The sequence below is a fragment of the Piliocolobus tephrosceles genome, chromosome 1 (assembly GCF_002776525.5).
Source record: "Piliocolobus tephrosceles isolate RC106 chromosome 1, ASM277652v3, whole genome shotgun sequence".
NCBI lineage: Eukaryota > Metazoa > Chordata > Mammalia > Primates > Cercopithecidae > Piliocolobus > Piliocolobus tephrosceles.
In genome coordinates this window covers 108,534,081-108,561,282 of record NC_045434.1, presented here as the reverse complement: position 1 = coordinate 108,561,282, position 27,202 = coordinate 108,534,081, and the positions used below count along the sequence as shown (strand labels likewise).

Sequence of the window (27,202 nt, the reverse complement as noted above, 5' to 3'; positions counted from 1 at the left end):
AATTTGAAGGCTGCTAAACAGTAAATGTTTAAACAGGACATTTTTTTCAAGGGATGTGATGAAAATTTTGTAATTTGTTAATTGTTTCTCCTTTTATATGTTACTCTTCATAATTCTAAGTGTAAATTTTGTTTCTTCTTAGGTACGCATAGCTGCTAAATTCATCACTCATGCACCCCCAGGGGAATTTAATGAAGTATTCAATGGTGAGTAAAGATTAGTATTTTAATCCCTCCTTAATTACCATTATTTATTGAGTACTTGCTATCTGTTTTAATTCTTATGATTTGTTGTAGCTATAGCTAAGTAAATCAAGATTCGAAGAAATTAAAATAACTTGTCCAAGGTCCTCCAGTTAGTAAATGTCAAAGTAAGAATTCAAACCCAGGTCTGCGTCAAAATAAAGCTCCTAACCCATAAATTAGGATGCCTGTCTTATGTGAGAAAAGATTTTAAGGCAGATTAGTATCAATAAATGTAGAAACAATGCTAAATTATTTTCATAGTTTTATTTTTTCCTTATAGATCATAGCTTAATTTTCTTCAGTGCTTTCCCTTAGGAAGTCACATGTTATGGAACACTTTTTTGGGCCAGTGGGGCTGAACTGACGATATCTGGGGAGCTTGTTAAATATGCAGATTCAGCTTTATATTCCCCTCAAGATTCACATTCATTAGATCTGAGGTGGAACTGGTTAATCTGTATTTCATCAAGTTCTTTACCAGGTGATTCTGAATTGCAGCAGGTTGGGGAACCACAGTTAAATACATTTACAACTTTCCATACCATATCTGCTGTCTTAATACATTTTACAAGATGGAAAATGTGATGGAGCATCTTAAACTTCATGATGAAATAAATAATCATAATACCATTTTAAGTTATTAAGTTCATCTTAAAGATTCCTTAAGTAAAATAATAATTGTTGTACATCTTGGTTCAGTTTAGCAAACATTTATTTTGAGATTCTAATTTTATATTAGAAAGTTAGCTACTCGAGAGTAACTGTATGATATTCCTCTGTACCTGGTCCAGATGGTAGAACAGTCAATAATAATCTTGATTGCTAAAATTGGGAAAAGTAACTGGGAAAAACATAAACATTTGCTTCAAGGAGTATAAGATATAACAGAAGTAAATCAAGATATTTTTTATAAAACTGTTTGTGGCTTTTGAGCACCAACAGCAAAGGAAACAAATGCAGCCTTTTTCTAGTCTTTTACATTGACTAAATTCTTAGTAACATTTTAGATAAATTTTCCTGTTGAAATTTTATTTTTATTTTTATTATTATTATTTTTTTGACAGAATCTTGCTCTGTCACCAGTCTGGAGTGCAGTGGCGTGATCTTGGCTCACTGGAACCCCTGCCTCCCAAGTAGCTGGAACTACAGGTGCTCACCCCCATGCTCCACTCTTTTTTTTGTATTTTTAGAAGAGATGGGGTTTCACCATGTTGGCCAGAATGGTCTCAATCTCTTGACCTTGTGATCCGCCCGCCTCAGCTTCCCAAAATGCTAGGATTACAGGCGTGAGCCACCGCGCCCAGCCGAAATTTTCAATTTTCAGTAGGAAATTCTTCTTGAACTTTAGCTCAGATAAATTCTTAACTAACAGGCCAAGGGTGGTGGCTGACACCTGGAATCCCAGCACTTTGGGAGGCTGAGGTGGGCAGATCGCCTTAAGTCAGGAGTTCAAGACCAACCTGACCAACATGGTGAAGTCCTGTCTCTACTAAAAATACAAAAGTTAGCTGAGCGTGGTGGCAGGCGCCTGTAATCCCAGCTACTCAGGAGGCTGAGGCGAGAGAATCTCGTGAACTGGGGAGGTGGAGGTTGGAGTGAGCTGAGATTGCACCATTACACTCCAGCCTGGGCGACAAGAGTGAGACTTCGTCTCAAAAAAAAAGTGACTAGACTTCTGACACACAGCTTTTTAAAAAGGTTGTAGACTTCACATTAGATTCTCCAATGAAAAACGTGTTGTAAGAATTTCACTGTCACTGACTGAATTGTGCCCAGCTTTCTTGATATGATGTTGTAGAAGAGCCTGCAATTCTTAATCTATGCTCATATTAAAGGATTCATTTAAATACAGAATTAACTGTGGCTTTCTATAAACCATGTTATTCATTTGCTGTGAAGTTCCTTGAGACTATATAGCATACATAATTGTACACAAATCTGTGAACATTAGCATCTTTATATTTGCATGTTTAGAATTTCTACTCATGGGGCCGGGCGCGGTGGCTCAAGCCTGTAATCCCAGCACTTTGGGAGGCCGAGACGGGCGGATCACGAGGTCAGGAGATCGAGACCATCCTGGCTAACACGGTGAAACCCCGTCTCTACTAAAAAATACAAAAAAAAAGCTAGCCGGGCGAGGTGGCAGGCGCCTGTAGTCCCAACTACTTGGGAGGCTGAGGCAGGAGAATGGCGTAAACCTGGGAGGCAGAGCTTGCAGTGAGCTGAGATCCGGCCACTGCACTCCAGCCCGGGCGACAGAGCGAGACTCCGTCTCAAAAAAAAAAAAGAATTTCTACTCATATAGTACACCTGAAGACTAATCTCACAAAGCATTAATTTTAAAAATTGAATCTAGAAATCTGCTAAAATTTCTCAAATTTATCCTCCACTGAACATTGTAACATTTTTCCTCCTCAGATGTTCGGCTACTACTTAATAATGACAATCTCCTCAGGGAAGGGGCAGCACAGTAAGTATCTTTCCAAATCCACTTAGAATGTTATTCTAACATTGGATAAACTATGTTGACAGTGAACTAGCACCCTGAAAACGAAGTTTAAAATACTTCAAAGTAAAGCAGTTGGGTTTAGCAGTTTTCGTTATTTTTTTTAATTGGAGGAAACATGTTCCCCCAATTGTTGTTTACTTCCTCAAAGCTTATTATAATATATGAACTAGTTTTTATTTCTGCCCACATTTGCCCCATTAAAGCAGAGTTTAATGTTAGCTGTTAGGTTTTCCTTTATAGTTGTTCTAGTTCATGTTGAGTTTTTTTAAACAGCTAGCTATACATAGGAATGATCTGCCAGTGAGGAATGATAATGTTTAAGAATAGCAAATATTAATAAAGTGCCTTAATAGTGAGAATTAACCATAGGATAAAAGCATGATTAGGTTACCTAATCATTGACTCCTTATCACTCTGAAGCTAATTAATCTTTCTAAAATATTTCCATTGTGTCCTTGCCTTCAAAAATAAATACCTTCTATAATAAAATCTAAGCTTGCTGTAGCTTTCAACGCTCCCTGTTGTCTGGCTTTATCACTACTCTACTCTTCAACACAAAGTTCTGTTTCAATTGCTGTCTACCCAGCTGGCTCAGAGTTCCTTTGTAAAGAGTTGGATAATGGCTCGATGGGGTAGGGATGGGGAGACAGAACAAGGACATGTTGATGCAGAGAAACAAATAATTATCATAAAGTCATTGGGTATGATATATAATTGGTTTAGATTTTAGCCATAGAAAACTGTTGTAAGAGCTGCTGCCTGAGAAACAATCTGCCCTGTCCATACTGCTTTTTTGGAACTCACTTTGGGACTAGATTCTGCAAACAGAATTTGCAGAGCTTTACTGTAATTGTCATCATGAATGATACCCTAATTATACATTGATTTAAGGAAGCTAGGCTCACATCAGGGATATACTCTAATGATGGTTTCTCTTAGATTCATAGAATCTGCCATACAAAAGGACATTCATCATTTGCTAGTTTAACTCCTCTCTGCTTTCTTTCACTGAAAGAATTTCATCAACATCTGTCAATAGACAGTTATCTAATCTGAATGCTTCTAGTAATAAGGAATTCAAAATCTCACAAGGCAAGTTCTTCAGTTTGCCTGCCATATTGGTCCCAGTTTTATCCTTGAGAGCTACCCACAATAAATCTGCTCTGTACATCACTTGATAAGCTGAAAGGGGTGGATGTTGAATATCACCCAAGTGTGATTGCAAACTAAAGCCTGTTATCTTATTTCCAATTAGAACCAAAGAGAAGCTGGTATGTAGCTTCTCCGCCTTTTGACTAAGATTAAGAGAAGTTGGTATGTAGTTCAGATACTTCATTTGCTTTAATTGCACTGACACTAAAGCTTTGTATTTATAAATATTCTGGTTCTTATAGACTATAGGTTCTTGGGGAACCCTCTTGTTAAGAGAATTTTAAATATTTGATTTTCCATAGAGAAGACCCAAATATTTGATTTTCCATAGAGAAGAAAAATTCAGTCTTATTTCTGTATTAAAGCATTTCAGTCCCTTGGCCATAGTCCTCATAGTAAGTGCTCAATTAATGTTTTCATAATCATTATCATAATTACTGCCTTCAGTCTTTATAAAATGAAGGTCTTGAAGTAGCTAAGATTTGCCATCTTTCCTGGATTTGCTCCTGTTTCTGGCCACCAGAACCATCCCCAGATAATTCCAGAGCTTCTGGAATGAGTAGGGTGTTGTAAGTTACGTTAAAGAGTGAATTTCATTCTGACAGAGATAGTGAGATTGTTTTGAGCAGAGAGTAACATAATAAGACTTATATTTTAGAATAATCACTAGCTTCTGTGTAGAGGGGCAAAAGCTGAGGTAAGATGAGTAATTGCAAGACTATTAGAATAGTTCAGGGATAGATGCTAGTGGTTGGACTAGAGTGGTAGCAGTGGGGGTGGTGGGAAGGAGTCAGATTCTGAATATGTACTTAAGTAGGGCCTACAAGATTTACTGATGGACTGGATGTGAGGTGTGAGAGAAAGAGAAGAATCAAAGATCACCCCAAGTTTTTGGCTTAGGCAGCTGGTAAAATGGAGATCCTGTTTACTTGAAATGGAATTAAAGGTAAGGACATTTTCGTGTTGGTGTTTGTAATCCATAGTCTTAGGACATATACTAGAATAAAATATTTACTTCCTACTCGTTTTTTTTTTTTTAAACTAATATTTATTCTACTTTTTATGAATAATTTATATCCTTTCTGAAGAGCCAATGTGTTTGGGATTAATTTTGCTACATGGGGATGTGGTGCTTTAAGAAGTAAAACACAGGCCAGGCGCGGTGGCTCAAGCCTGTAATCCCAGCACTTTGGGAGGCGGAGACGGGCGGATCACGAGGTCAGGAGATCGAGACCATCCTGGCTAACACGGTGAAACCCCGTCTCTACTAAAGAATACAAAAAGCTAGCCGGGCGAGGTGGCGGGCGCCTGTAGTCCCAGCTACTTGGGAGGCTGAGGCAGGAGAATGGCGTAAACCCAGGAGGCGGAGCTTGCAGTGAGCTGAGATCCGGCCATTGCACTCCAGCCTGGGTGACAGAGCGAGACTCCGTCTCAAAAAAAAAAAAAAAAAAAAAAAAAAAAAGTAAAACACAGTAATAACTTTTGGCTGGGTGTGGTGGCTCACACCTGTAATCCCAGCACTTTGGGAGGCCGAGGTGGGCGGATCACCTGAGGTCAGGAGTTCGAGACCAGCCTGGCCAACATGGTGAAACCCCCATCTCTACTGGAAATACAAAAATTAGCTGGGTGTGGTGGTGCGCATCTGTAATCCCAGTTACTTAGGAGACTGAGGCAGGAGAATCACTTGAATCTGAAAGGTGGTGGTTGCAGTGAGCCAAGATCGCACCACAGCACTCTAGCCTGGGCAACAGTGAGACTCCATCCCCTGCCAAAAAAATAAATAAATAAATAAACAAAATAGACAGTAATAACTTTTAACAAAATAAGATTGAAAATTAGCTTTAGAGGCTGGGCACGGTGGCTCACTCCTGTAATCCCAGCACTTTGGGAGGCTGAGGCGGGTGGATCACCTGAGGTTGGGAGTTCGAGACCAGCCTGACTAACATGGAGAACCCCTGTCTCTACTAAATATACAGAAATTAGCCGGGCGTGATGGCACATGCCTGTAATCCCAGCTTCTCGAGATTAGCTGAGTAGCTGATCCAGCTGAGGCAGGAGAATTGCTTAAACCTGGGAAGTGGAGGGTGCAGTGAGCCAAGATCATGCCGTTGCACTCCAGCCTGGCATCTGAAAAAAAAAAAAGCTTTAAATATTTGAAGAAGTTTACATTTTGTTATTTTGCTTTATCTTGAAAAGCCTAGGGAAAGTTTAACACTCTGCTTGAAACTAGTGATCTCCATCCTTTTGTAGTTCATAAGTGTGATGGTTGAGTTTTCACATGCATGTGAGATGTGCCTCCCTCAAACCTTGTTATGTTGGCACATTACCTGTCGGACATGGGGAAAAAATACTAGCAGTCTATTTTAATAGGTTAAAATTGGGAATGCTGTGAGAAGACTGATACTTTTCAAGAGTATAAGTGTAACTCTTATTTCCATCTTTCTTTTATCTTGTTTTTTTGCTTTAGCTTTGTAAAATGTGTTAGCCATTAAAAATGCAGAATTTCAAAAATCAAGCTTTGGACAAATAAGCAGTAATATTAGGCATATACTTTGATTATTTATGCATTCCTCTTTTAAAAATAACTACTCTGTGCTTGAGGCTCTGCTTTTATACTTGACTCATGCTCAACTCTCACTTCACCTTCTTCGAAGCATGTCAGATGCCTTCTAACATTTAATTATAGTTTCTCGTGACTTTGAGAGCCGAGAAAAAAAAATCATTTCCAAAATAGTGTATCATTGGAAAATTCTTTTGAATTACTGAAAGCTTCTGCCCAAACGATTAAAATTGTTGGCAGTTCACAATGATCAGATTGCTTCAAACTTTGGAATTAGCCGAGTGTGGTGGTGCGCACCTGCAGTCCCAGCTACTCAGGAAACATGGGAAAATTCTTGAGCCCAGGTGTTTGAGGCCAGCCTGGCAACATAGTGAGACTATCTCAAAACAAACCAACTTTGGAATTGTCTAAGTAGAGGGTCTTTTGGAGCTTAGGAGCAAAGAGGAAAAGGTAATTTCAGAGTTTAAGGAGTTTCCAAGATCTCCGTGGAGAGGAGTCCTTACAGAAAGCTGGAAGGCATTATTTAACACTGGATGTCTGGGGAGAAAGGGGAAAAGTACCGGGTACTGTTTTCACATTTCCTTTCACTATTCTGTGAACCACCTTTGTGTTTATTTACACATAATTCTTTTCTCTCTCCCTCCTTTTTTTTTTTTTTTTTTTTTTTTTAAAAACTTTTTAAAAAAACAGTGCATTTGCCCAGTATAACATGGATCAGTTCACGCCTGTGAAGATAGAAGGATATGAAGATCAGGTAATAATTGCCTTTTAGAAGGCTATGCCTGGGAGATAGTAGAAATCCTATTAATAGAAACCAAAGCAGATGTCTGAACCAGGTGCTGAATAAATTTGTCTTAGTTTTTTTAGTTTTTGTACGTACTCTACATGTTAGGATATTTTTCCTCTTTCTGATAACACTAGCAGTTTCTTTGACAAGAAAGGAGAGCAGCCTCTAACAAGAACAGTGAAAATGGAAGTATTTAAGTCGTACAGGTTTTCCAGCTGTCTTTAATTCTCCTTGATAAGAGTAACAGCAGACATACTTAATGGAAAAACAGGCACTCCTGAAATTTAGACTACTTATTTATTACTTTAGGATTTTGGTGGTTGGGAAATGGGGTGAGAAAACAGTTTATGTATTTTTTCATTTTTGAACCATGTGAATGTATTACCTATTTTAAATGCTAAGTGTAATGGCCCTAAAGTTTCATAATGACTCTGGAAAAAATCTGTGAAAAAAATACAAAAGTGCACATAAAAGTTATCGCAGCTATGTATAAAGTACCTATATAGATAATATATTAGAAACCAAGAAATGAAGTATATTATTAGTATGGGGGATATTTTGTAGTTTAAAGTTGACTTATTCATAAATGTAATATTCTTAATAATATGGGGCTTGGTTGAAAAATTAATATGAAAGAGAAATCTGACGAAATGAAAAGTTAACTGCCTCAGAATTTTTATTGATGTGTTTCACAAAAGGCAGTAAGAATTGTCTTTTTTACAAAGTTACTCATATGTTTAATGATTCTTTGGAAGGTCTTAATTACAGAGCACGGTGACCTGGGTAATAGCAGATTTTTAGATCCAAGAAACAAAATTTCCTTTAAATTTGACCACTTACGGAAAGAAGCAAGTGATCCCCAGCCAGAAGAAGTAGATGGAGGTCTGAAGTCTTGGAGAGAATCCTGTGACAGTGCTTTAAGAGCCTATGTGAAAGACCATTATTCCAACGGCTTCTGTACTGTTAAGTATCTGCTTCATTATCAGAGAGTGTTTTCTTATATTTACCTTATCCTTTGGAGACTTTGGCCTACCAAACATCCCTTCTTTCTTCTTAGTCATGCTCTCTTCTCCTCTGCATTTTATTCCCTAAATCATTTTGGAAAGGGGTATAAATAAATGGAAATTTTTATATGGAAAAGTTCTTTTTAAAATCCCAGTGCACAAAAAATTTAGATATCGGTGTGTATTCTATTTTCACATTTGACTTATGAGAAATGCCTTACACCCATCAGGAAAAGGTCTTCGGTTTTTTTTTTCCTTTCTTTTTTTAAATTAACCTTTTAAATTCATTTTTTTCTTGTTTGTATTTTTACCCAGATCTAAAAGGTCTTTGGTTTGGACACAGAGGAAAAATGGTATACTAAGATTGTTGAGAGAGCTGTTGCTCATATTTATGACTTTTTGATATAGGCATTTTTACACAAAGCTACTTCTACATAGTTTAGATATTTATATTAGGTAATCAAAACTATTAGAACTAAACAATTGGCTGGGTACGGTGGCTCATGCCTGTAATCCCAGCACTTTGGGAGGCCAAGGTGGGCAGATCACTTGAGGCCAGGAGTTCGAGACCAGCCTGGCCAACATGGTGAAACCTTGTCTCTACTTAAACCTTACAAAAAGTAATTGGATGTGGTGGTGCACACCTGTAGTCTTAGCTACTCAGGATGCTGAGGCACAAGAATCACTTGAACAAGGGAGGTGGAGGTTGCAGTGAGCTGAGACCACCCCACTACACTCCAGCCTGGGCAACAGAGTGAGACAGTCTCAAAAAAACAAAAAAAACAAACGATTTTTAAAAAATCAGTGATTTTCTTTTTTTGTTGTTGTTGTTTTGTTTTTTGAGACTAAGTCTCACTCTGTCACCCAGGCTGGAATGCAGGGGCACCGTGTCAGCTCACTGTAAGCTCCATCTCCTGGGTTCAAGCAATTCTTCTGCCTCAGCCTCCTGAGTAGCTGAGATTACAGGTGCCCACCAACACACCCGGCTAATTTTTATATTTTTAGTACAGACAGTAGAGATGGGGGCTTCACCGTGTTGGCCAGGCTGGTCTCGAACTCCTGACATCAGATGATCTGGCTGCCTTGGCCTCCCAAAGTGCTGGGGTTACAGGCGTGAGCTGCTGCACCTGGCCTGATTTTCTTTTACTACCTCTTGACTGTAAAAATAGATAACTTTGACTTTATCGTGATTTTTCCTTTATAAAATTATGGCATATTAAGAAAAGTATTGATTAGAATATTTTTTATTTTTAAATTGACAAATAAAAATATGGTATGTACAACATGATGTTTTCAATATGTATATATTGTGGAATGGCTGTATTGAGCTAATAACATGGATTAGTACACATATTTGTCATTTTTTTGTTGTGGGAAAATCTCTCTTAGCAGTTTTCACTGGAATATTTTAAATATGCAATGATGAATTACATGGCAGTCTAGAATACAGTTAGGAGCACTTACTTTGAAGCCTGTCTAACTGGTTTGAATCCTGGCCCTGCCAATTAATTAGTTGTATGACCTTAGGTAAATTACTTAACATCTCTGTGCTTCAATTCTTTGACTGTAAAATGGAAATAATTGTTTTTACCTCACAGAGTTGTTGTGAAGATTGAATGAATTAGTAATATATGTAATATATGCCTGGAACAGTGCCTGGCACAAAGTAAGCTCTACATAAATGTTAGGCTAGGTGTCATTATGTTTGATTTTTTTTTTTTTTTTTTTTATGAGAATACCCATTATGGTGGACTGAACAAGTATAGAATTCCTGTTGGGAAGCCAGTATTGCAAAGGGGAGACATGATAGACTCCCATTTAGAAATTGACTGTTTAATCCTAAATGTACTTTGAATTTATTGTCTGTTACCCATTCAAAGTTTGTCACTACCCATTCTTAATTTGGAGAGCTCCAGCACCAGATAACCCTACTGTGTCCTTAGCTATCAAATGAGATACAGAAAGTCATGGAATTGTTCTGATGGTGTCTGCTGTATATAAGTGTCCTATGACTATGTCTTCAGCTCACCTGCTTAGTAGTCCGTAATTTCCTCTCATTATTCCCTATCACATTTTCTACATAGTGTGTTCCAAACATTTTTCATTGTCCTCTGACAGGCATCTAATCCCCCATGTTTTGCAAGGATTGAAACAGACAGAAAATCTTTTTTTTTTTGGAGACAGTCTAACTCTGTCTCCCAAGCTGGAGTGCAATGGTGTGGTCTAGGCTCCCTGCAACCTCCCTCTCCTGGGCTCAAGCGATTCTCCTGCCTCAGCCTCCTGAGTAGTTGGAATTACAGGCGCCTGCCACCACACCTGGCTAATTTTTATATTTTTAGTAGAGACAGAGTTTCACTATATTGGCCAGACTGATCTTGAACTCCGGACCTCGTGATCCGTTCGCCTCAGCCTCCCAAGTAGCTAGGACCACAGGTGCACACCACCATACCTAGCTAGTGTGTGTGTGTACTACAATGCATGAGCCGCCATGCCCGGCCTATTTCTCCTTCTTTGTCTGCCCTTTTCACCTTGCCCTTTCTCCCTCTTCTCCACTTTTTCCCTTCTCTCATCTCTCTCTGCATCACCACCAAATCAGTACACATTCTTTCCCCTGCAAATGCGATTTCCCCTCTCTACTTCTGAACCCTTTGATTTTTTACTTTAGTCCCCATTCTACAGAAACTGCTCTAAGTTTACTAATGCTTTGTGAGTTACCTAGTCCAATGTCCTTTTCCTTGTCCATGACTTCTGAACGGCATTTCACACTGAAGCCAATCAACTACTAGAAATTATCTTTTACTTAGGCTGGAGTTTTGCTCTTTTTGCCCAGGCTGGAGTACAGTGGCATGATCTCAGCTCACTGCAACCTCCACCTCTCAGGTTCATGCAATTTTCCTGCCTCAGCCTCCTGAGTAGCTGGGATTACAGGCACCCACCATCACACCTGGCTAATTTTTGTATTTTTAGTAGAGATGGGGTTCCACCATGTTGGCCAGGCTGGTCTTGAACTCCTGACCTCAGGTGATCCCCCTGCCAAGGCCTCTCAAAGTACTGGGATTACAGGTGTGAGCCATTGCACCCAGCCCCCTAATTATTCTTACTCTGTTTGTACTAAGTTCTTTTTTTCCCTTACCTTTGTAAATGTAGGCATTCCCCAAAGTTCATAGTTCATTTAATGCAGGTAAAGTAACATAGACTTCGGTGTCACAAAAACAGTGGGGATTCTACCTTTGGATTCTACCTTTACCACTTTCTGAGTCACCTTAGGCAAGAAGCTTTATGAACTTCAACTTCTCATCTGTAGATGATAACAATATATTTCATTAGATTTATTGGAGGAAAAAGAAAATACATGTAAAAACATATTTTGTGGACTATAAAGCACTATTTTTTTTTTTTTTATTATACTTTAAGTTCTAGGGTACATGTGCATAACGTGCAGGTTTGTTACATATGTATACATGTGCCATGTTGGTGTGCTGCACCCATCAACTCGTCAGCACCCATCAATTCATCATTTATATCAGGTATAACTCCCCAATGCAATCCCTCCCCCCTCCCCCCTCCCCATGATAGGCCCCAGTGTGTGATGTTCCCCTTCCCGAGTCCAAGTGAGCTCATTGTTCAGTTCCCACCTATGAGTGAGAACATGCGGTGTTTGGTTTTCTCTTCTTGTGATAGTTTGCTAAGAATGATGGTTTCCAGCTGCATCCATGTCCCTACAAAGGACGCAAACTCATCCTTTTTTATGGCTGCATAGTATTCCATGGTGTATATGTGCCACATTTTCTTAATCCAGTCTGTCACTGATGGACATTTGGGTTGATTCCAAGTCTTTGCTATTGTGAATAGTGCCGCAATAAACATACGTGTGCATGTGTCTTTGTAGTAGCATAAATTATAATCCTTTGGGTATATACCCAGTAGTGGGATGGCTGGGTCATATGGTACATCTAGTTCTAGATCCCTGAGGAATCGCCATACTGTTTTCCATAATGGTTGAACTAGTTTACAATCCCACCAACAGTGTAAAAGTGTTCCTATTTCTCCACATCCTCTCCAACACCTGTTGTTTCCTGATTTTTTAATGATTGCCATTCTAACTGGTGTGAGATGGTATCTCATTGTGGTTTTGATTTGCATTTCTCTGATGGCCAGTGATGATGAGCATTTTTTCATGTGTCTGTTGGCTGTATGAATGTCTTCTTTTGAGAAATGTCTGTTCATATCCTTTCCCCACTTTTGGATGGGGTTGTTTGTTTTTTTCTTGTATATTTGTTTGAGTTCTTTGTAGATTCTGGAAATTAGCCCTTTGTCAGATGAGTAGATTGCAAACATTTTCTCCCATTCTGTAGGTTGCCTGTTCACTCTGATGGTAGTTTCTTTTGCTGTGCAGAAGCTCTTTAGTTTAATTAGATCCCATTTGTCAATTTTGGCTTTTGTTGCTGTTGCTTTTGGTGTTTTAGACTATTTTTTTTCTTACTTTCCCTTGGTGATTGCATTTCCATTCACCTCTCCCACACTAAGGAAGAGTTAGTGTTTCTGACTACTAACTAGATATCTCCATCTGTAGTTCCCAGTTTGTTAATGACACCACTATCTTTTTAGTCACCCTTTAGTTCCTTCTTTCCTTTGCCTGTCATTTGCAATATTCTGCTAGACTTTGATTGTTCTTCTGCATTCTGTATGCAGCTCTTCCTTTCCATTCCCTTTAATACAACCCTGGCTTGTTGCCTAGATTAATCCTGTGGCCTCCTAACCAAGCTTCAGCTTTTCTTCGTTTTATCTTGAATACCAGTATTGATTATTCTCCCACAATATTAGTTCTAGTCATGTTTTGCTGTCTCTCCATTGCCTATAGAATAAAGTCTTAAACTTCTTACATCTACTATTACATGACCTAAATCCACCATCCTGTTTTGTCTTTCATTAGTCCACTTCACACACACCCTCCAAACATGACAGAGCTATCAGCCTTTCACTGAACAAGTCCTTAGTTTCCTGTCTCGCCTTTATTTTCAGTCTCCACTTATCAGAATCTCATCTGTCTTGTATGACCCATCCTAAATGGCACCTGCCTTGTACACCAAACCAAGAGCAGTATTTCCCTCTGTTTTCGTTATATCACTGTCTCTAATAGAACCTAACATGTTCTGCTTTGTTTTCATATCCCATGTGCACTATTGTGTTGTAAGCTCATTTTATCTGATTTTTGTCTCCCCCAAGGATTTAACATGCTGCTTTTGTACAATGCGTGTTGTTTAAATTAAATGTGTTTGGAGTCTATTTAACTATTTTTGTTTTCCCAACAATAGGTTTATGCTAAAACTATCGATGGGCAACAGACTATTATTGCATGTATTGAAAGCCACCAGTTTCAGCCTAAAAACTTCTGGTAAGAAATAGATATTCTCTTCTATTTGTATCTAATTTATATCTGAAAGAAACCAGCAGTTGAGACTTGGTTTTTAATCCAACTAGCTTGGAATAATTATTTAACTTACAGACTTCAGTTTTCCATCTATAAATGAGAGATTTAGATTCCTTACAGTTCTGGGTTTTATAATTATATTTTCCTTTAAAAGTTACTCTTACTTTGAGTGAGAACAAGTGATTAATAAAGTGCCCTGTTGAAAATCTGAGTTTTACTTGGCTTAGGGTTAATGCTACGTGAGTTAATTGTATAACTCAGCAGCCTGTTCATCTGATTTTGGAAGAGCCTCCCATGAGCAGAATAGGCATGGTTTTCCATTTCGAGGGAAAAAAGGAAAAATGAAAGTCAAAATAACTTAGAAAAGGCTTATGGTCAGGCCACTTAGATCCAGACTTTTATTTGAGTAGACAGAGCTTTGGGTTTGCCAAACTGGAAATGACAGTTTCTCTCTTTTTTTTTTTTTTCTTTTTTTGCACCCCTCTTTCCCAACTTCTGTACCTCAGTGACAAATCACTTCTTTCTTGTGCTTATTGCTAATTCTGCAATGTTGTGTGTGTGTTTTAATAGGAATGGTCGTTGGAGATCAGAGTGGAAGTTCACCATCACACCACCTACAGCCCAGGTGGTTGGAGTGCTTAAGATTCAGGTGAGATTCCAACATGTTTATAGACTTAAAACTTCACATCTTTAAAACATGTGCAAGTTGCTCTGGTATTAAATAAGGACCAAGTATATGTAGATGCAAAGGGAGACCGATGGCAGTGAATAGAAATAGAAGCCTCCTTCTTGGGGTAGTAAACAGAGAGTGCTATTCTGAGTTGATAAAGGATAGTATGTAGAGTAAATGGCAACATGGTTATTGTTATTTTTCATTTAAAGGTAACATAAGATATATCTAGAATTATCAAATAGCAGTTTTAGGAAATAATTAAAATTAATAATAATAATTATTATTATTTTTGGGACAGTCTCACTCCATCACCCAGACTGGAGTGCAGTGACATGATCTCAGCTAACTGCAACCTCCACCTCTCAGCCCAGGCTGGGTTAATTTCTAAAAATTATAACTAGAGAGAATGGCAGGTGTTTTGGAATATAAATAGCCAAGCAGAAGTAGATTGATTGATTGATTGATTGATTGATTTTTGAGACGGAGTTTTGCTCTTATTGCCCAGGCTAGAGGTGCAATGGCATGATCTTGGCTCTTTGCAACCTCTGGCTCCTGGGTTCAAGTGACTCTCCTGCCTCGGCCTCCTGAGTAGCTGGGATTACAGCCGTGTGCCACCATGCCCGGCTAATTTTCTATTTTTAGTGTAGGCGGGGTTTCTTCATGTTGGTCGGGCTGGTCTCAATCTCCTGACCTCAGATGATCCACCCGCCTCGGCTTCCCAAAGTTCTGGGATTACAGGCGTGAGCCACTGCACCTTGCCCAGAAGTAGATTTCTAATGCTGATGTCAGGGTAGACAGGCAGCTGAATAAGATAGCTGTTAACTCATTTGATGCCTATCTGGATTGAAGTTTAATATCCTAGCAGAGGTTTGACTTTCTAAATTTAGGGTGATTTAATATTTAAGCTTCACTAACTCTAAGGTCAGAATAGGTACAGGTGACTGAGAAGATCAGTACCTAATTGTACCTGTATTATATTGTGTTAAGCTGTGCTTCAACAACAATTACCAAGAGTTGTCTTTTTTTTTTTTTTTTTTTTTTGAGGAGGAGGAGGAGGAGTCTCCTTCTGTCACCCAGCCTAGAGTGCAGTGGTACGATCTTGGCTCACTGCAACCTCTACCTCCTGGGTTCAAGCAATTCTCCTGCCTCAGCCTCCCAAGTAGCTGGGATTACAGGCACGCACCATCATGCCCAGCTAATTTTTGTATTTTTAGTAGAGGCGGGATTTCACTATGTTGGCCAGGCTGGTCTTGAACTCCTGACCTCAGGTGAGCCACTGCACCCAGCCAAGGGTTGTCTTTTTTAATGCTCTAATTTAATCAAGTGCATAGGTAATAAATTCTGTAAAAGTAAATCTCCTCTTTTTATATATACCTATAGCTTCCTGCAACAAGTAGCTCTTGGCCATAGGAGCTTGCCCAACTCAGGTGAGACAGGCTGGTGTTGAGTTCACAGCTCTGGGAGCAGCCCTCAGTGATATGTAAGAGTTGGTAGATAAATATGACAGCTTCCTCAAGTAGGACAACTCTGAAGCATGTTCTATTTAGTCTTCCAGAGCCCAGTACCCACAGCTGTAACCTGCTCATAAATGTACCTGTAAGGCTTCCTTCCCTTCTGTGTCTCACTACTTCTGTCCCCTACTATAACTTTGTGAGATTTGCTCCCAAATAAACTACTTTTCCTCTAATCTTTGTCTTTGGGTCTGCTTCTGGGAAGGTGCAGCCTAAGGCAGCATACTGTTCTGTTTCTGTTAACCAAATATCTTAGTAGCCTAATGCTCTAGACCTCTTGTAACTGTGGCATCAGCATTAACTTCCTGGAACCATGGTATCAGCATTGTAGAAGCTTACTGTAAATTTTGTGTAAATAAATTTTACTTTGTTTCTAGATGGAAACAGCCATTTGTATTTTAACTTTGCCAGTGCAAACCTATAAAATAAGAGCACACATCACAAAGGGTGATAATTTATGGTAAGATTCAAAATACAGCCCAGTGTACAGACACACATTTAAACCTTTTTAAGCACAAATTGATCACACTTTTGGGGAAGGCTTATTTCATTTACATATCTTATAAATTTTGGAGTGAGAATTACTTGGAAAAGTCATTAAGATATTTAGCCTTTCAGGCTAGTCTATAGGCAAAAGCATTGTTCTGAGAAGGCAACAATTTCTGAGGATTTATGTTGATGACAGTCATGTTGAAATATGTATTAGTTAATTGAACCATTTTCATGTTAGCAGATGAGACCTAGAAAAAGTCTTAGAACACGTAAGTTTTGAGCTTAATTTCTTTCTTGAAACAGTGTGTCTCGCTGTATCACCTAGGCTGGAGTGCAGTGGTGCTTTCCTAGCTCACTGCAACCTCGAATTCCTCAACTGAATGATCCTCCTACCTCATCCTCCCAAGTACCTGGTGCTATAAGCACACGCCACTGCACCTGGCCAACTGTTTTTATTTTTTGTAGAGTCGGGGTCTCACTATATTGCCCAGGCTGGGTTAATTTCTAAAAATTAAAATATCATTAGTGTATTAGGTAATATCATTAGTGTATTAGGTAATCTAAAATTAATATTTTTTAGAATTTTTCTTTTCTTTTTTTTTTTTTTTTAAGATGGAGTCTCACTCTGTCGCCCAAGCAGGAGTGCAGTGGCAGGATCTTGGTTCACTGCAAGCTTCACCTCCCAGGTTCACGCCATTCTCCTGCCTCAGCCTCCTGAGTAGCTGGTACCACAGGTGCCCGCCACCACGCCTGGCTAATTTTTTGTATTTTTAGTAGAGACGGGGTTTCACTGTGTTAGCCAGGCTGGTCTTGAACTCCTTACCTCATGATCCACCTGTCTTGGCTTCCTAAAGTACTGGGATTACAGGTGTGAGCCACCACGCCCAGCCCTAGAATTTTTCATTGAGATCATAGCAGTGAGGCTTATTGACCTTACCCTATATTCCTTTCCATGTCCTAATTAAGAAATATAACAGAAGTTCAGACTAATTGTATAGTCTTTATTCTTGAACAAAAAGAATGTGCTCTGCATACCTCCTCTCTTTAGACAAGTTCTGAGAAATAGAAGTTCTTGTTTCTTCTATGGGCAGATCTCTGGGTTTTTTTTTTTTTTTTTTTAAATATCTCCCATCCTGTTTGTACTCATCCCCCACCCTGCCCCCTTTTTGTTTTTGTTTTTGTTTTGTTTTGTTTGAGATGGAGTCTTGCTCTTGTCGCCAGGCTAGAGTGCAGTGGCGCGATCTTGGCTCATTGCAACCTCCACCCCCTGGGTTCAAGCGATTCTCCTGCCTCAGTCACCCAAGTAGTGGGGAGTACAGGCGCCTGCCACCACGCCGGGCTAATTTTTTATATTTTTAGTAGAGACCAGGTTTCACTGTGTTAGCCAGGATGATCTTGATCTCCTGACCTCGTTATCCGCCCACCTTGGCCTCCCAAAGTGCTGGGATTACATGTGTGAGCCACTGCACCCGGCTCATTCCCCTTCTGAATGTTCTTTTCAGTCCCTGAACCTCTAGTTTTTTAATGAAAAAAAAAAAAAAACTGATATTTGATTGTGACCTACTTGTATTTTAAATATTCTTATCTATTGGGATTTTAACCTTTATATGTCATCATTGAGCCCAGTCTTTTTGCCCACATCTTTGCTATTCTGATTTTACATGTATTAGTGGTTCTTATTATCACCCTTCTTTTCCAGTGGATTTTCATCCTGTCTCCAGTGGATTCCAGTCTTGCTCTGTGCCCAGGCTGGAGTGCAGTGGCGCAATCTCACCTCACTGCAGCCTCTGCCTCCTGGGTTCAAGTGATTCTCCTGCCTCAGCCTCCCAAGTAGCTGGGATTACAGGCACCCGCCACCATGCCTGCCAATTTTTTTTTTGTATTTTTAGTAGAGAAGGGGTTTCACCATGTTGGTCAGGCTGGTCTCGAACTCCTGACCTCAAGTGATCTGCCTTCCTCGACCTCCCAAAGTGCTGGGATTAAATATGTGAGCCACCATGCCTGTTCTCAGTGGATTCTTATATTGTCTTGTCTTCTTTAACCTCTTAGAAAGCCAAAAGGTAAAATTTCAGGGTTTAGAGAGGGTATGGAAAGTCTAGCTTCTCTTGCCCATCTGGATAGAGTCAGCTGTTTCTCCTATTAAAGAAGATACTTGCCAGGCACAGTGGCTCACGCCTGTAATCCCAGCACTTTGGGAAGCCAAGGCACAGGGATCATGAGGTCAAGAGATCGAGACCAGCCTGGCCAACACAGTGAAACCCCATCTCTATTAAAACTACAAAAATTAGCTGGCCATGGTGGCATGCGCCTGTAGACCCAGCTATGCAGGAGGCTGAGGCAGGAAAATTGCTTTAACCCAGGAGACGGAGGTTGCAGTGAGCCAAGATCGGCCACTGTGCTCCAGCCTGGGTGACAGAGCACGATGCTGTCTCAAAAAAAAAAAGATATTTGGTTTTGTCCTTTAAACAAGGATATGTAGGGGGTTTATGTTGTCCAGGGAAGTCTTTTTGTTGCAAATAGGTTTCTGCCTAAATGAAGCTTGGCTGTTAGTTATGCCCTTCTAATGATATCCACAAAGAGTAAGCCCCTGCTGAGACACTATTTCTCTCCAGATCAAGGAATTTCTAACTTTTTGACAAAACATAGCATTGGGAGATACTACATATGTTGTATAGCTCTGGAATTTGACCTAATTCAAATCCTAGCTTCTCCTCTTATTAGGTGTGTGAACATGAATAAGTTATTGTTTAATAACTGCTTCAAGGCAAGTTTCAGTTTCCTCAGCTATAAAAGAGGGTTAGTTGTAGTCTTCATCTCGTAAGAGTTTCTGTAAAGATTAAATGAGGTGGCCTAGCGCAGTGGCTCATGACTGTAATCCCAGCACTTTTGGGAGGCCGAGGTGGGCGGATCACGAAGTCAGGAGTTCAAGACCAGCCTGGCCAACATGGTGAAACCCAGTCTCTACTAAAATTACAAAAGTTAGCCAGGCTTGGTTGCGGGTGCCTGTAATCCCAGCTACTTGGGAGTCTCAGGCAGGAGAACCACTTAAACCTGGGAGACGGAGGTTGCAGTGAGCCGAGATCGTGCCATTACACTCCAGCCTGGGTGACAAGAACAAGACTCTCAAAAAGAAAAAAAAGATTGAATGAGGGAATATAAGTAATAGTGAAGTCTTTATGCAGCTGAAGTCTTTATGCAGCTGAAATACTACTTTTCTAACTGTCACATTTCTTATTCATGATAGCCATTTCAGTATGGTTAGTGCACTCCAGCCTGGCACTTCACTTTACCTTACACATTCAGAACTACTTTTATCTTTTTAAAAATATCTGATTTACCAATAAAATATTTGTTTTTCTGTCCTGTCTTTAACCCTCAATGAGACTTTTCCTGTACCTGGTCAGTTCTGCTTACCAATATTGATGATAATGTATATGGAGAAATGTGCCAAATATTAGGTATTAGGATCCGTTGAAACTCCTTAGTTTTCACAGAGAAAAACTAATGTTTAATGACTTTAATTATTTTAATATTGTTAAGAGTGGGATCTTATTTACCTTTGTATTCACAATGCCTAGCACAGTGTTTAGAATGTGAAAAGCATGTAATAAATGTTTGTTGAACTTAATAATCAGTTTTCCCTGCTAAGGAAAAAGCATTCTTAAACTTAAGTGTTCTGTGAATTAATTAACCACCATTGTGAATTACCATTGCTTATATTAATTATTTGTTCAGAGTTGGTAAAAAGGCTCATCAACTTAAAGATAGCTTAAAGCATGGATTTGTGTCCTAAGTAGCAAGTTTCTTTATGAACTTCCCCTAAAAAGATTCATATATTGTCTCACACAGGTTCACTATTATGAAGATGGCAATGTTCAGTTGGTTAGTCATAAAGATGTACAGGATTCACTAACTGTTTCAGTGAGTATGGAATATTCAGTGTCTGTCTTACTCATGTCTCATCTTTCTTTAAAAAATTAGTTTTGATCCTGAGTGCTGATTCTGCCAGTAGAAAATCAGTTTGCTTTTAATATTTTGATTTTGGCCACTTCTGTTAGTGCCTCTTACCACCAACCAGCATATATTAGTTCACAGTTTTTGACTCAAAATATTGATTATGGCTTTAGACAAATGTCCTTAGTAGCTGTCTCTCAATTATAATAGTCACTCAAGGACAGCAGTACCTTCAATCAATAATACCAGGAGCGCCGGGCGCGGTGGCTCAAGCCTGTAATCCCAGCACTTTGGGAGGCCGAGATGGGCGGATCACGAGGTCAGGAGATCGAGACCATCCTGGCTAACACGGTGAAACCTCGTCTCTACTAAAAATACAAAAACTAGCCGGGCGAGGTGGCGGGCGCCTGTAGTCCCAGCTACTCGGGAGGCTGAGGCGGGAGAATGGCGTAAATCCGGGAGGCGGAGCTTGCAGTGAGCTGAGATCCGGCCACTGCACTCCAGCCCGGGCGAGGAGACTCCACCTCAAAAAAAAAAAAAAATAATAATACCAGGAGCAAGGAAAGTTTACCAAACTGCATCCTATAGGGCTGCATTTATATCATTAGAGAAACAACATTTTTAGGAGTATTCAATTAGAATGTTTTGTGGTTTGGTGTTGTCGTTTTACTTGAGATGGGAACTCACTCTGTTGCCCAGGCTGGAGTGCAAGGAAGGACATGATCATAGCTCACTGCAGCCTCAAGGTCCCAGGCTCAAGCGATCCTCCCACCTCAGCCTCCCAAGTAGCTGGGACCACAGGTGCATGCCACCATGCCCAGCTAATTTCTTTATTTTTGGTAGAGATGAGGTCTCTGTGTTGCCCAGGCTGGTCTCAAACTCCTAGACTGAAGTGATCCTTCTGCCTCAGCCTCCCAAAGTACTGGGATTACAGGTGTGAGCCACCATGCCTGGCCACTATTGTGTTCTATACCTTGAAAGAAGAGACATGATTGTTCTTGTATTTCTTTGATAGTCTCATTACTTCTTTAAGTTCTTAGAAGTTATTGAGTACCCCCAAAGAGTTTTTGTTTATGTGTTATATCTATCAATGTTTACCTCACTAAAAATTAAAGCTGAGAAGTGGTGGCCGGGAGTGGTGGCTCACACCTGTAATCCCAGCCCTTTGGGAGGCCGAGGCAGGTGAAAGCTTGAGCCCAGGAGTTCAAGACTAGCCTGAGCAACACGGTGAAACCCTGTCTCTACAAAAAAATATAAAAATCAGCTGAGTGCCTGTAGTCCCGGCTACTTGGGAGGCTGTGGTGGGAGGATCACCTGAGCCCAGGAAGGTTGAGGCTGCAGTGAGCCAAGATCGTGCCACTGCACTCCAGGCTGGGTGACAGAGTGAAACCCTGTCTCAAAAAGAAAGAAAGAAAACTAAGAAGTGTTAAAAAATATTACTTAATTAAAACTAATGATAACAAACCTGTTACTTGTTAATAAGTAACATCTTTGTGAATATATTTTCCAAATCAAAAGAAAAAAAATAATGGGAAGAACGGCATTAGTCTTTGTCTTCACAAATTGTGTAATGTCTGGTTTATTAAAAGATGGCTGATTTTATTGTGATATTAGTTGTTTTTTGTTTGTTTTTTGAAATGAAGTTTCACTCTTGTTGCCCAAGCTGAAGCGCTATCTTGGCTCACTGCAGCCACCACCTCCCAGGTTCAAGGGATTCTCCTGCCTCAGGCTCCCGAGTAGCCAGGATTACAGGCATCCGCCACCACACCCAGCTAATTTTTGTATTTTTAGTAGAGAGAGGGTTTCACCATGTTGACCAGGCTTGTCTTGAACTACTGACCTCACCTGCCTCGGCCTCATAAAGTGCTGGGATTACAGACATGAGCCACTGCACCTGGCCTCTGCTTCATACCTTTCATTATCCCTCAAAGTGATAAAGTCATCACACATCATGTAGTTTCTAGGAAATTACATCATACACACATTACAGAGTGAAAGTGAAACAGGCAAATAACTTTGTATTAGTATTATTATGAAAGTAGAAAATAGTTTTGACCTCATAGTCGATGTCTCAGGACTGCTGCTCTATACATTAAACCCTCTTCCCTTTAATTCTGTTGTACTTAATGGTAACAGGAAGAGGTAGATTCATTTCATTTCATACTGAACCACGTAGTACAAAATGTGATTGGCTAGTTTAACATCATAATTGGCAAATAAAGGCATATGTGAGCTTATGTATATGACTGATGTGTCCAAGGGCATTGGTCATACCATTTTAAACCAGAAATATTTTCAAGGCATCAAGGTTTCAAGACTTGATGATGTCTTTTGGGCATACTGTGGTAGAGTGGAAAGAGCCTGGGTTTTTTTGGTGAAGACCTAATTTCGGATCCCATCTTTATCATTCAAAAGCTGTATAATTCTGGTCAAGTTGCTTAAGAGGATTCTGTTTTCTCATCTGCAAAATGGGGGTTATGATTATAACATAGTCTCTTCCGTAGAGTAGTGAGAATTAAAGGAGGGTAGTAGGCATGGGAACACTTGGTAAACTAGAAATTGTTATATAGATGTTAAGATGGACTTGCTTTTCAGGATCTTACTGCTTACACATTAAAAAAAATCTGATTTTCCCCCTCTTCCTTCCTCCATTAGAATGAAGCCCAAACTGCCAAGGAGTTTATTAAAATCATAGAAAATGCAGAAAATGAGTATCAGGTAAGAAGACTTGGAGCTAATTTTCCTAGTTCTACTATCTTATTATTTTGCTGTTAACATATTTTGTTAGGCCTGTGTCCTTTAATATAAATATATATGCTCTTCAGTTTTACTAAATGTGGAGACTTTGCAAACCTTCCAAGTTGGCATTCTGCTTACCATCAGAGTTTGAGGATTGCTTGGGACTGTAGCTCTCACTTTAGAAATAATATAGGTGAACTTGACCAAATTCAGAGATTGGAGAGGAGCTCACTGAAAATAATATATCCTGTCTGTCCTTCATAGGAGACTCAAGCATATCCTTTGACTATAGCATTACTTTTCTGTTCACAACCAGCTACATTTCTGTTCAAGCAACTCATCTTCAATTATCTATTGCAGACAGCAATTAGTGAAAACTATCAAACAATGTCAGATACCACATTCAAGGCCTTGCGCCGGCAGCTTCCAGTTACCCGCACCAAAATCGACTGGAACAAGATACTCAGCTACAAGATTGGCAAAGAAATGCAGAATGCTTAAAGGCTGAATGTAGGATTCTTCAGTATGTGGAAAGACAAGGATTCAACGTGTGGTCATATGATAAATAAGTGATTTATAAACAAGAGTGATATTTTGCTAGGGCTTTCAAAGTTAACCGGTTTTCTAGCCTCATGAAATACTGTTGAACCTGTAGCGTTATCTTGATTCTTTTGTGTTTTCTGCCTTGTAATTTTCTGTTATTGCTATATCTACGTGTAAATCTTTTTTTTCTCTCTCTCTTTTTTTTTTTTTTTTGGTTAATTCTGCCACATTTCATGTTGGTGAGAGAGCGATCTATCCTAATAACATTTTACTAAAGTTTCCTAGCCATGAAGCCTGCTACTGATTTAGACAAGGTATTATGGTCATTACTTTCTACCCCTATCCTTCCAAGCACTTCTGGTACTTCAGTGGTTTTTACTGATCCACCAACACCTAAAGAGGCTATGCTACAATCTCTAGCTAAATGGAAGACACATTCATCCTTCTCCCTCTGACTGCTTTGATCATCATTTACTGCATCTCATAACTGTAATTTTCCAAAGTTTGGATTGGGACTTTTCAGGTCCTTTTTGGAGGGCAAAGGAAGTGCCAGCTTCTCTGGGGAACTTGTTTTTAAATCCAAAGACTTGAACCACATTCCCTGCATATGAACATGTTGCTTTTATCCCTTCTCTCATTGTCTCCCTCCCATCTTAGTACCATTGTAGTTATAGACATCTGCATTTTTAGAAGCATTTTACCCATTTATTTTTTTAAACATTCAAGAACTGCTGACGTACTGTGGATGTAGAGTATAAAACTTGAAAAATGCAGATGTTGAAGGAATAATAGGTATCTTGTGCTTTAATACTTTATGGCAGGATTGTACTATAAGCAAATGAATTAAACAGCTATGTAAATCATAAACAAAAACTAAAAATGAACCAAAGTGAAAAGGATAACTTCCAGGCAGTATCTTTCTATTGTAACCTGTTATTTAAGGAAATACTAGTGATTTCTTCTAAATAGGATGTAAAACTTATTTCAAATTACTCTTCCTCAGTCCTGCCTGCCAAGAACTCAAGTGTAACTGTGATAAAATAACCTTTCCCAGGTATATTGGCAGGTATGTGTGTAATCTCAGAATACACAGGTGACATAGATATGATATGACAACTGGTAATGGTGGATTCATTTACATTGTTTACACTTCTATGACCAGGCCTTAAGGGAAGGTCAGTTTTTTAAAAAACCAAGTAGTGTCTTCCTACCTATCTCCAGATACATGTCAAAAAAGAAAGGTGTTTGTGCTTCCGTTTTGTTTCTGCTCAGTAATACAGTCAAGCAACAGTTTGTTTCCAGGTGACCCATTGAGCTGTGTATGCATTTTTGTTTATTTCAAATAAAATATATTTGTATTATTTGTCATTCATACTATCCATCCATACCACACTATCTTCTGTATCAGGTAGTCTAATAGAAATATACCTGTTTTGTTCTAAAATTGTCTGAGTCTCTCCTTTTTGATTCATCGCTTCAGCCTTGGTTCTCAAGGTAAGATATTCAGCTGTATTTGATCTTATGTTGAGAATGTTTAGGGTTTCTGAAATTGGTTTCTACCTTCAACTATTATAGACTTAGTGAATATCCACAGATTTGCAAAGAACAGGTTTTTAAAGCATAAGCAATGTGTATGGATCATACTGCTCTTCACTCAAAGACTACCCATGTTTCAAAGGGAAAAATGTAGTTGTCTTCTGTACCTGTCATTCAGAAAGCAAGGCCCCAAGTATGGTTGTAGTCACTAAGCAGAAGGAGAAATGAAAGAATCCCTGCCTTAAACTTGGTAATATTTCACATTGCGTTATCTTGAAATGCTGCTTTCCTCTCCTTAGTTGGCCTAGCTACAGACTTGTGGGAGAGGCTTTTATCCTGATTCCCAAAAGAGAGCCAGAGGGAGTTTTTGTGCTTCAAGTACTCCATCCAAGGCCAGGTCAAATTCCCACCTTTTTGAGGAATATTTAGCTGCATTCCGTTCTATTTGTAATGCAAATAGATTGAAACATTCTTGCTTTTATTTATTAACTCTCTCATCCTGCCCCTGCTATCCCATTGATTCTTTAGCTTAGACTTTTTAAAAAAATTTAACCCCTTAACTATCTAAAGGCCTTGGTTGGGAGGAAGTCAACCCTCCTTACCAAGTCTGGCAGACACTCCCTCTCCTCCTCCCGCCCCCTTCTCAACCTCCCTTAGTAGAATATTTGCTTGAATTGTATCTATTTTATCACCACAAGCTGCTGAAATCAGCCTGTTGTACCCCAGGGCAAAGATTTCCCAGCCATCTGGAAAAGAGTTTTTTGTGAGGCCTCCCTCCTATATTCGAGTTTGAAATGACACTGCTGAAGACTGTTTCATCTGAGTCTCAGTGGTTATTCCTCTATTGCTTGCCTAGTTCCAATGCCTATTGTCTTTTATAATCTAAGACTTTGGCGCTGGACCCATCTAGGTTCATAGGATACTTGGCAAACTTGGCATATTCTCTTCAAACTCAAAGAATGATAAATATTTGAATGCCAACTTGTGAATTTACAAGTTTCTATACAACTACCAAGTAAACCAAATGCTTGTGACCATTGTCTCATTTTTCAGCTACCTACTATGTGAAAAATCAAAGGAAGATTGGTAAATACAGAACAAAGCTGGATTGTCCTGTAGTTTAAGTTGAGCTAACTTAAATTTCTGCTTTGAACAGATAGGGTATGTATAAATGCACGGAGTATATACAAGCTCTGAGCACAGAAATAAATCTCACATCTGACGACCAGAGGTCAGTCTCCTCACCATCTTGGTTTTGGTGGGTTTTAGCTTCTTTACTGCAACCTGTTTTATCAGCAAGGTCTTTATGGCATGTATCTTGTGCTGACCTCCTGTCTTATCCTGTGACTTAGAATGCCTAACCTCCTGGGAATGCAATCCAGTAGGTCTCAGTCTCATTTTACCCAGCCCCTGTTCAAGATGGAGTTGCTCTGGTTCAAACAGCTCTGACAATAACAATTAGAACCCTATGTGAAGTAGATTTTTCCTGATGAAACTTGTTTAGAGAAGTTCCATTGTAAACAAAGCCACGTAGCATCACACTTTTACCCAAGTTTTTACTATATTGTAGCCTTGTGTGTACGTTTTGAGAACATCCAAGAGATAAACCTGACCAGAGAAGAGGGGAGATTGTATCCAAGAATAATATGGATTTAGATTTGCTGGTCAGAATGGAACCAGGCATTCAGTTTGAGTATGGTTGATGGTAGGTTTTTGAGATGGTAAGTAACAAGGCAATTTTGAGGAGTTCACCCTCTCTACTCTTCCGGAACCTCATCAGGACATTGAGGGAGAAAAAAAGGTAAAATCTTTGGCTGCTTTTCTAGTTTTTTCCTCTACTTTGCATGATAAGTTTCTAAGATGTTTTCCTCTGCTCTATTTTCCCTATCCCCGTAGCTTTGGTTCCCACTGACATTGCATTTCCTGTTGCTAAAGCCTGTTATTCCTGGCTTCATTTGGTTGTTGGCCTGAGAGAAGGTACAAGGGTAGCCCAGCTGGAGTATGACCTGGGTTCTGGACTTTCTTCAGTTCCTTAGATTGAGTGTGTGGCTTCCTGCTGGTAACTA

At 39.4% G+C, this 27,202-nt stretch overlaps 1 protein-coding gene and 1 non-coding gene across 2 annotated transcripts in view; both read left to right on the top strand.

Moving 5' to 3' along the window:
• CAPZA1 (capping actin protein of muscle Z-line subunit alpha 1) overlaps positions 1-25,044 on the top strand; it is a 50,987-nt gene extending 25,943 nt beyond the window's left edge. Inside the window, exons 2-10 of the mRNA XM_023232667.2 lie at positions 143-206; positions 2,664-2,715; positions 7,157-7,220; positions 8,009-8,215; positions 13,573-13,652; positions 14,259-14,337; positions 20,214-20,285; positions 22,974-23,036; positions 23,418-25,044. Coding sequence (XP_023088435.1) covers positions 143-206; positions 2,664-2,715; positions 7,157-7,220; positions 8,009-8,215; positions 13,573-13,652; positions 14,259-14,337; positions 20,214-20,285; positions 22,974-23,036; positions 23,418-23,558 — 822 coding nt within the window. The 3' untranslated portion in view covers positions 23,559-25,044. The remainder of the gene's footprint in view (positions 1-142; positions 207-2,663; positions 2,716-7,156; positions 7,221-8,008; positions 8,216-13,572; positions 13,653-14,258; positions 14,338-20,213; positions 20,286-22,973; positions 23,037-23,417) is intronic.
• On the top strand, positions 6,145-6,243 carry LOC111556070. The gene has a single exon (XR_002735710.1). It is a non-coding gene; the product is annotated as a small nucleolar RNA U13 (small nucleolar RNA).
• Positions 25,045-27,202: the final 2,158 nt, after the last annotated feature.